The sequence below is a fragment of the Gavialis gangeticus genome, unplaced genomic scaffold (genome assembly GCF_001723915.1).
Source record: "Gavialis gangeticus isolate Ggan-Ray unplaced genomic scaffold, GavGan_comp1, whole genome shotgun sequence".
Lineage (NCBI taxonomy): Eukaryota > Metazoa > Chordata > Crocodylia > Gavialidae > Gavialis > Gavialis gangeticus.
Genome location: NW_017728993.1, coordinates 3688067 through 3696919, shown reverse-complemented (window position 1 = coordinate 3696919; position 8853 = coordinate 3688067). Strand labels below are relative to the sequence as shown.

The window sequence follows — 8853 nt, the reverse complement described above, 5'->3', positions numbered from 1 at the left end:
AACAGTATTTGAGTACATTTTGGTAATACAGAAAAGGTAAAATGTGTTGTCTTACTTTTTGCTGCTTTAAAGCAGCAGATTTGGAGGGACAGTGATTTGATTTGGTGATTTGAGTCACTGTCCCAATTTGATTCAGCCGAATGAGAGTTGAAGACTTGGGACCAAGTTAGAGATTTGGCCATAGACTGAACAGGCAGCAGTCCTCAACCATGCTGGACAGAACTGCCTCCAGCTGGTACATCTGATGTGGGCAGAGGAGGGAGGGAAGGGGTGGGGGTGAAGATGAGCACCCCCACAGCGAGAGTGGGATTGAGAGTGGAACAGCTGCTCAGCTCAGGCAGGGGGGCACAGGACTTGGGGAACGGGGCTGCTGGTCTGGGAGGCCAGGGGAGTGGGCACGTGCCTCCAGATCTGTGCGGGGTGGGCTGAGCTGGGCTATGCTCCAAATGGGCAGCAGAAGGTGCTGGGAGCAGGGGCTCTGCCCTGCTGCTGCTTGTCCAGCTGGGGGGCAGGGGGGAAGAGGGGGATGCACAATGCAGGCATGTCTCACTCCCAAGTGGAAGGTGCTGGGAGCAGGGGCTGTACCCTGCTGCTCACCCAGCCAGGGTGGGGAGGCACAGGATGGTGCCGCAGACAAGCGGCGCACAGTAGTGGAAGCTATTCCAGCCACCTCGCACCTGGACAAGCCCTGGCTTCACCCTAGCTGGGCAATCAGTGGCATGGCATGGTGGTGGGCACATGCACCTGGATCAGGGAGGGGCCAGTGGCAGAGGCTATGGGAAATTTTAGGCTGGCTGCAGCCCCCCCCACAGCTCCTGCTCCACTGCGCTCTGTGGGGCAGGTAGACCCAGGGCTGCGGGCCTGTGCCCACTCTCGTGCCTTACTGGACTAGGTGTGTGGCAGCACACAGTGGCAGGAGCCTCCCTCCCCAAGTCCTGCAGCTCCCCCACTCTGGCTGGGAAGCTTATCCCAGCCCCAATCCTTCCCTCCCCGCTCTGCCCAGCACAACAGACTTACCAGCTGGAGGCAACTGTTCAGCGTGGTTGAGGACTACTGCCTGTTTAGTCTATGGCCAAATCTCTGAATTGACACCAAATTGATTCGGACCCTTTAATAGGTCTCCCAATTTGATTTGGATTTGGCCGCTGAATCTCCTCCAAATAGAACTGGCTACTGAAGCTTTGCCACAGCCCTATTATAAACCATCTGTTTCCCCCCTGTTCTCTGCTGGAAGACCACCTGCAAAAACATTCTTAGAAATACTGATGATGAGAGAGCTTAAAATCAGAGCTCAGAATATACTTTTTCACAGTGCAGCAAGGTCCTTGGAGGCATGTAAGAGTTTCAGTCAGATTGCTTGAACTTATTTCTGTAGATGCTATTTATTTCCTACACACTTGTCACTTCCTAATCTTGTGACCAATCTTGACCTAGGCACTAAATTACCAGTAGGATGATCTGAGAACTATTAAGTGCTGCTTTGTATTTGGTGTTGGGGATGAAAGATCAGAAGCAGGTTCTCCCCTTCCTGCTTCATGTCAGTTTAAATGTTTTTCCTAAAATGTAACAAGTTCAAACAAGTTACATACATGCAATTACATTTTTTGAGGGGGAAAATGCTTAAACTGCATTTCATGTACATCAGATGCTAGGGGAAAAGCCCTACTGAGACAACAGGAAATTGTCCGTTAGGTGTAACAGGGCCAGTATTTTAATGGAGGCAGTAGATGGACAATTTTGGAAGTGCTGTGTAAGTTGTATTTAGATCTGATCCTAAAAACACTGACTGCTGTTGGGACTGTCTACATACTATCACAAGCATGAATAGGCGCAGCTATGAAAGAAGCTTTTCTACACAAGCTGCAGCTTCTGTTTCAAATGACTTCAGAGATGGGAAGGGACAGGGTTATATTGAAAATTCAGGATTTTATTTAAAAACTGACCAATAAAATGTCTTTGCAGAAATGTGACGAGTGCCTGCAGAAACACTCCAGCCTTTCCTCAATTCATAATCCTTGCTCCAACATGTAAGAAATGCCTACAATGTACATAGTCTGGAGTTGAACTGAATTTTCACATCTTGAGCAGTTTCAGAATCAAACAGCATCTTTTGGTCTTTATTCTAACAAATAATACAACCTAAAGTTACTGTTAGTGAAGGTGAGTTAAGAATATGGACCACACGAATAGTAAAATGCAAAAGGTGACAATGTTTCCATGATGAGTACAAACTGTTTGGAAGGAAAGTAAAATGTGAAACTGCAGCATTACAGGAAATTTGTTAATACAATTTAAATGTAATTATCCTTGCATGAATTTAAAAATCAAGAACAAGTACACTTCAACTGACAGATGCTTTGAATATCAACTTAACAAGGTGTGTTTCCAGCACAAATATATCCACAGTTGTTTTGTAACAAACTATTTAAGTACATATGTCAAGAACTGCAGTTAAAGTGAATACAGTGACTGGAACAGCAGCTACCTGGAAGGAAAAATAAAAATGCATTCCCTTTGCCACAAATTTAAAGCAATGTTTTGGAAGACCAGTAAAACTGAGTTTGGTTAAGAAACGATTCTAGGAATCGGTTTACAAACAATCCCTTGTTTCAGCTTACATAAAATTAGTGGGTGCATTTAATAATTTTTTTTTTTTTTTTACTCCTTAAAAGGTCATAACCCTAACTGGGAAATATGTCAAGATCAAACAGCTTTTTTGCTGGTTTTTTTTTTTAAAAGGCATACAAATCAAAGCATTTAGACTGAACAACCTTGATACAGAGATTTCCTCCCTTATCCAGAGGAGGGAGGGGATCTTGAAATCTTTGCTAACTTGACTGCAAACCATGACATGGAATCAATAGCAACTTGTAACTCTAAATTTTAAATATTCTGAATTTTGACCGTCCATCACATTTGAATGTTTAACTTTTTGCTTTTTCTGTCACTGTTAAGTTACAGGTGAGAGATCCAACTAACAGGGATGTATTTCCAGGACTTCTGCATATTTTAGAAATCATCTGAATGTCTTTCATATTACAGTCCATCTTGTGGAAATATAAAAACAATCTTTTTACATACGCAGGTACGAGTTGCAAAATGTTCAAGCCAACATGCTTCTTGGTATGCAGAAGTGATGAGGCAGTCTCTGTAAAAGCACTGCAGATGTGACAGTCACTCTGCAGGGCAACAAATTCCCCCCAGGTGTTGGGAAGGGCTGGAGGGGACAAGGGAAATCACAGTTTTGCCTGATCATTCCTGTTATAGAAGATAGACTATGTACAGAATATATCTTTGTAAAGGACAATGTTGCCCACAGCACAGCTGCAGACTAAGGCTATGCCCAAGTAGAAGATGCAGTGTCAGCATACTGTGCTGACAAAACACTCCTCAGGGGGATCCAGATAAATTGGAAAAGCTGCCTTTTGTAACAGTATAGTAGAAAAAAGTCCCCACAAGCAAAACATGACCTCTTAGAAGAAAAATTGTGCCAGTGTGGATGCATGTATTCCAGGGGCTTCTCCCAGAAGAGCTGTACAAGGCAGGGATCAAATCCCCCCTACCACCGACAGAGTTTCAATACAGAAATCACTAATATAAAAGAAATTTCTCTTGCATGCCAAAACTTAAGTGTATTGTTTAGGAAGTCCTGTTCTCAAAAAATGAGTACATTTCAATAGCCAGGTTCTGAAACTCATCACTGGAAATATGTCCAGCCCAATTATAGTTCACAGTATCACCAAAAGTATGCCAATTCTCATTTAATTTTAGAATGAGGCTATTAAAGGAATCTAAATACGGCAGCTGTTCTGAAATAGGCTAAAAACTGGTTACAGAAAGTAACATTTGAGTAAAGAATCAGTATATTTTGATTATGTGAAGAATGTAAGACATTCGACTAAATCTACCTGGTCCCTGGTTGTGGTAACTCTCCAAAGTGGAAAATAACTTTACTGCAGAAATCCATTAAAAAAGTCTTAGATGTATGTTTTAAGATGTGGTACTTAAACACATCAGAAGAGGGTTTAAACAACTTAGGGATTTGTACCAAAGCCTGTAGAAGAATATTTCCAAAAACTTGAAATGGCCTTCAAATCAGAATCTTAAGTTCATTAGTATAGATAGGTTAGGGATAGTTTCTCAGAGCCCACTCCTGATGACTGAGAGGTCTGAAGTCTTCTAGTTTATCTTGAGGCTAATCAACTTTAAAAAAATCATCCAAACTTATCTGTAGCAGTGGCTAGACTGCCTTCAACAGCAATTCTCAGGCTACAATAGTTCTTCCTATGTCAGAAAATTATGAGCCTGCCTTCAAATTCTAAATACCCAAAGCATGTAGATTCTTCCTTGTAATCCTATGAGGATTTATTGATCAGCCAATTCATTTTTCCATTCTCCATTTAGAAAAAAATGTCCCACTCGAAAGTGTCAGCAAACACTAAGGACTTCAGTTCTTAGGTATGGCGTGGTGCCTACTAGTGAGGGCGACAGTTTTAGTTCTTCCCAAATCTGGCCAAGGAAGGACTGACACCACTGGATATTGAGGCATTCCAACCATGTGTCCATAAAACGGTTCAAAGCAGCAGTAGCAGCACCCTCCATGCTGGACCTCTCCAAAGCATAACACTGACCCACAGAGCTGACAGGAAATTTAGTCTCTGTACATACAACCCTGGCCTCTTCCTGCTAAGCATTTTAGTGAATGCCAAGGGAAAGCATGAGATTACTAATATTCATGTTTAAGCCAGAAACATCCTTAGGTATATTTCTAATTACCTGGAAGAACAAGTCCTATCATTTCTACTAAATATTCTGCATCTTCTACTGGTAGAGCACTTTGGGAATAACTGCAAAAAAAATCATAATTCCCTTTGATTTATCTCCCTATTTTTCCTTTGTTACCTTCTTTCCAAATTGCAATCAGTTTCTCCAGTGCACCAGAATCAGCCTTCAAAGTAACCATTTTGCACCTATCAGTCTACAAATTTAGCATGCTACTGGAACAGGGCATATCCTTAATTTCCTATTTTCAGTCCATTCACTACACAAGATGATGTAGTAGGACTCACTCATTTATAGAGTGCATACTATATTTCTCAAGGGAAGCATCTTTGGATTGATACAGACTGACAGGAATCTAAAGTCTTTTTTGGAAGTCTACTTTAAATATTTCCCCATGCTATTGATGTGGCTGACAAGTCTGCTGTTATTGCATCATGATTTAGCTATCTCATTTCATTGTCTGCATGACTAATAAGATTGGTTACCTTTACTAACCATTGACAACAGTCATTATAATCAATATTGATAATCACTCTGTTGGTTTCCAGGAGTAGTAGTAGTTTAACTACAGTGCACAGAGAATATAATTTTGACATTATTTACATTTTTATACATTTACACCACAGCTTAATACAAACAAATAGCACCATTAGCCTTTCACACATTCTTTCTAGCAAAACAAACAGCTAGATTACCTTCAAATTCAGGACACTGGAACCTCTTAGAACAAAAATATACCACCCCAAAGTCAGAATACTGTAACTTCCGATTTTAAAACCTACTTTTAAAAATGAATACATTCCTTTCATGGCAAGAGAAAGAAAACAAAACTGGAAATTCCCTAGGTATTTGAAAAATGTGTACATTTTAAAACCTTTGTCATGAGTTCTATTCAATGTGCACTACACTTAAACTAGGTTTTCAAAAAATTAATTTTGTTTTTGCTTACGAGTCTAATGTTTGAACTTATTTTTGCAGTAACCCTTAATGCATCCAATATATTCCAGTGTGCTGGAGGACATTAATACAAGATTGCCCAGGTGATGTGCAGCTATTATGGAGCAATCTCCTAACCAAGTGTAAAATTATCCAAGTAATGCAATTTCTAGGCAGATGAAGTCTCTCTCCACACATACTCATCAACACCATATTATGAACACAGCAAGGACTTTGCAAACCAGTATGTAAAAGATAATATCTGCAGATTCTATGAAAGGAAGATTAGAAAACAACTTTCAATGAAGAAATTGACAGTTCAGATAAGGAGATGGATAGCACCATAATGGATTTGCCCTAAGGTGCTAAAGGAGGTACCTTATTCCCTGCAAAGTGAATGCTATTTCTGAAGTGTATTGCAATATGTAAATGCAATTGTTTAATGGTTACCATTTGGTTCATTCATCTACAGAAAATGCATTCCCTCTAATATACGTTCAACTAACATTCAAATTACTGAACTATACATAATGTTACATAGTTTACAATTTATGAAAACAAAGCTTGAAAGAATATAATAAGATCATCTTAAGTAAGGTGGGATGTTTTAAAGGGCTAATATCCAGCTATTTCAATTTTTATGCTAATGGTCCAAGTGCTTTTTTGTATCACCAAGAAAAAATGTAAAAAAAATTTAAAAACAAATGACAGTCCTCACAGCTTCTTAGTATCCTTAGGGTCACTGACGTGTCAGACTTCCATGCTTGCAGTACTGGATGTATAAAAGTGTAAATGACACATCAGGAGACTTGCTGTAATTCAGATACTAGATCAGATGCCCATTATAGTGAATCTTAGTACATCAGTCATTCAGTGTGTGTTCCCTTTTCTTCTGGATCATTTTAAAAAGTTTATCCCTTCCATACTGACCCACTCCTACACCTATGCCTGTGGGTTATTTGCATCCACTTGCTTGCACTGTGGTATGCTGGTATTGTTATTCACAGTTCACTTTCCAGTTAAATTAAAGATCTGGAAAACGGCTGGGGTCCTCCTTGTAGTCATCAGGAATAGTGAAGATGGATTCATCAAACTCATCATAGCGAAACTCCTGAAAAGTCACAGTGGCTGTGATGGTGGGAAACACAGGTATGTCTAGACAGTGCACAGAATGGCACAGTAGAAAGCAGAGAAACACAGGTTACTCACATTTTAATACCGACTTACTAGTTTATTTAATACATTAAGCCTAACTTTAGATTTAAATATTTTGTACAACCAAGATTTAAAAAAAGTTAAGCTGTAAAAGCTTAAAAAAGAGGGTCTATAGAGAAAACCCTATCAGAAAGAAGTCAAGCAAATTCAGAGAGGAAAAAACAAGAAGTAGCACAGTGCACCATTTAAAGAGAGATTAGGAGTCTAATGTTTGACACAAGGGTGTCTATAATATGAATCAATATTACTATATTTACTCACATACCACATGCAACTTTGTCACAGAAATCAGCCCTCCAAAACTGGTTAGTTGGAATAGCTGTAAAAATGGTTGCCACTTTTTTTTTCTGGCTAAGCAACCAGCAGGACCAGAGCCAGAGTTAAACCTCTCACAGCCACTACTAGCTGAGCACTGTAGCTTGTGCCTGAACTGAGCTGGCTCAGGGCAAGCGAGTGGCTACATGCAGTCTGTAGTATCTTGATAAGGCTTGAGGTATGGAAATAATATTTTATTATTCACGGGAACTTATATAAAGAACTATTTACAGTAAAAAAGTAACAGTCTTATTACTATCCTTGCAAGAGTCTGGGGCCTATACTTGTCGCTGTCCTGCCACACTAGGAAGTTCCTGTTGCCTCACTCAAACAATGGGACACCAAGTTCTCAGGACGCTCTAGGTTTCCAGGAGGACTTACTCTATGTTATGAAAATGGCCATGGCTCTACAAAAAACATTTTTCCTACATTCTGCCTGCCAAAAACAAGGTGTGCCCCTTACTTGAGGGCGCATAGTATGCAAGAAAACAGGAAGGGTGCTTTTTCCCCTGTGTTCTTTGTACAGATTAATATACTGAACAACATACTGATCTCAGGATAATCCAGAGATGTGGTCTGGATGAGCAACAAGTTCCAGGTGCCTTCAATAAACATTGGAATCTAGTAGATGAGAAAAACTGAGCTGGAAATTCTCAGTATTATAAAATCTTATTTCGTAAGTGTTCCATATTCTGTTTCCATTTGGGCAACAGAGTCTTCAGACTGGTTAAACACCACAGATATGTACTACTTCAAATATGAGAAAGGCTGTGGTTGCGGTTTCTGATTAGAGGCTTTATGGGCAGTCATGGCAGACATTTAATTAAAGTAAAAACCAGCCTACACAAACTTAAAAACCAAGGGCAAATTCAGCCCTCAGAGCTAACAGGTAGTTTCTACTAAATAGTGCAAAAGTTGTGTACATGTAACAAGTTAATGTTTAGTGTAAAACCAAAGAAACAGTTTCTCTTTGGACCTCAGCTGCTATTTGTTAACTGGTTGGCTATGCTTTTTGATGGTATATGCGAGAATGCTTAATTTTTAAAAGAACTATTTAAGTTGGAGCCTTTTACTATAAAAATCAGGGTCATTGCACAAAAAATGAGTAAATGTATTTTACCTCTTTTCTGTTGGTAACAATTAGAAATTAAAACTTGGTGTCCACTGGTGATCTACATGAATCGTGAGGTGCAATGAAAACTAAATATACAGTGGGCGCGTCTACATGAGACGCTTAATGCGCAGTAGCCTAATAACACTGTGCAGTAGTGCACTGCAACACAGACACTGCTAATATGCTACTGTGAAGTATTATTAGTCTACTGCGCAGCAGTGTCACTAAAAAGTTGTTTGCCAGGGCTACATTAAGATTGCAGAGTTACTGTCAGGGGCTTCTGCTATTCACTTATACTCCAGATGATTAAGAAAAAGGAAAGTTCTTTCTTGGTTGGTGGCTGTTTTCCATCTCAGATGCCACATTCTTAATTCTGTCACTAGTCCTAGCTGGTATTTCTTCTATTTGCCAAGGCCCAATTATATTCCTCTAAAGCCTAATGCAGTGAATGAGAACTGTCTTTCCTTAAAATAAATAAACTCAGTTAAATT

The 8853-nt window shown here is 39.9% G+C and overlaps 1 protein-coding gene across 1 annotated transcript in view; it reads right to left on the bottom strand.

The window, feature by feature from the left end:
• Window positions 1-1906: 1906 nt before the first annotated feature.
• Window positions 1907-8853, bottom strand: part of ANKRD13C (ankyrin repeat domain 13C) — a gene marked incomplete at its 5' end in the record, with an annotated part of 108310 nt that continues 101363 nt past the window's right edge. The window contains one exon of the mRNA XM_019528286.1: window positions 1907-6873. Coding sequence (XP_019383831.1) covers window positions 6743-6873 — 131 coding nt within the window. The remainder of the gene's footprint in view (window positions 6874-8853) is intronic.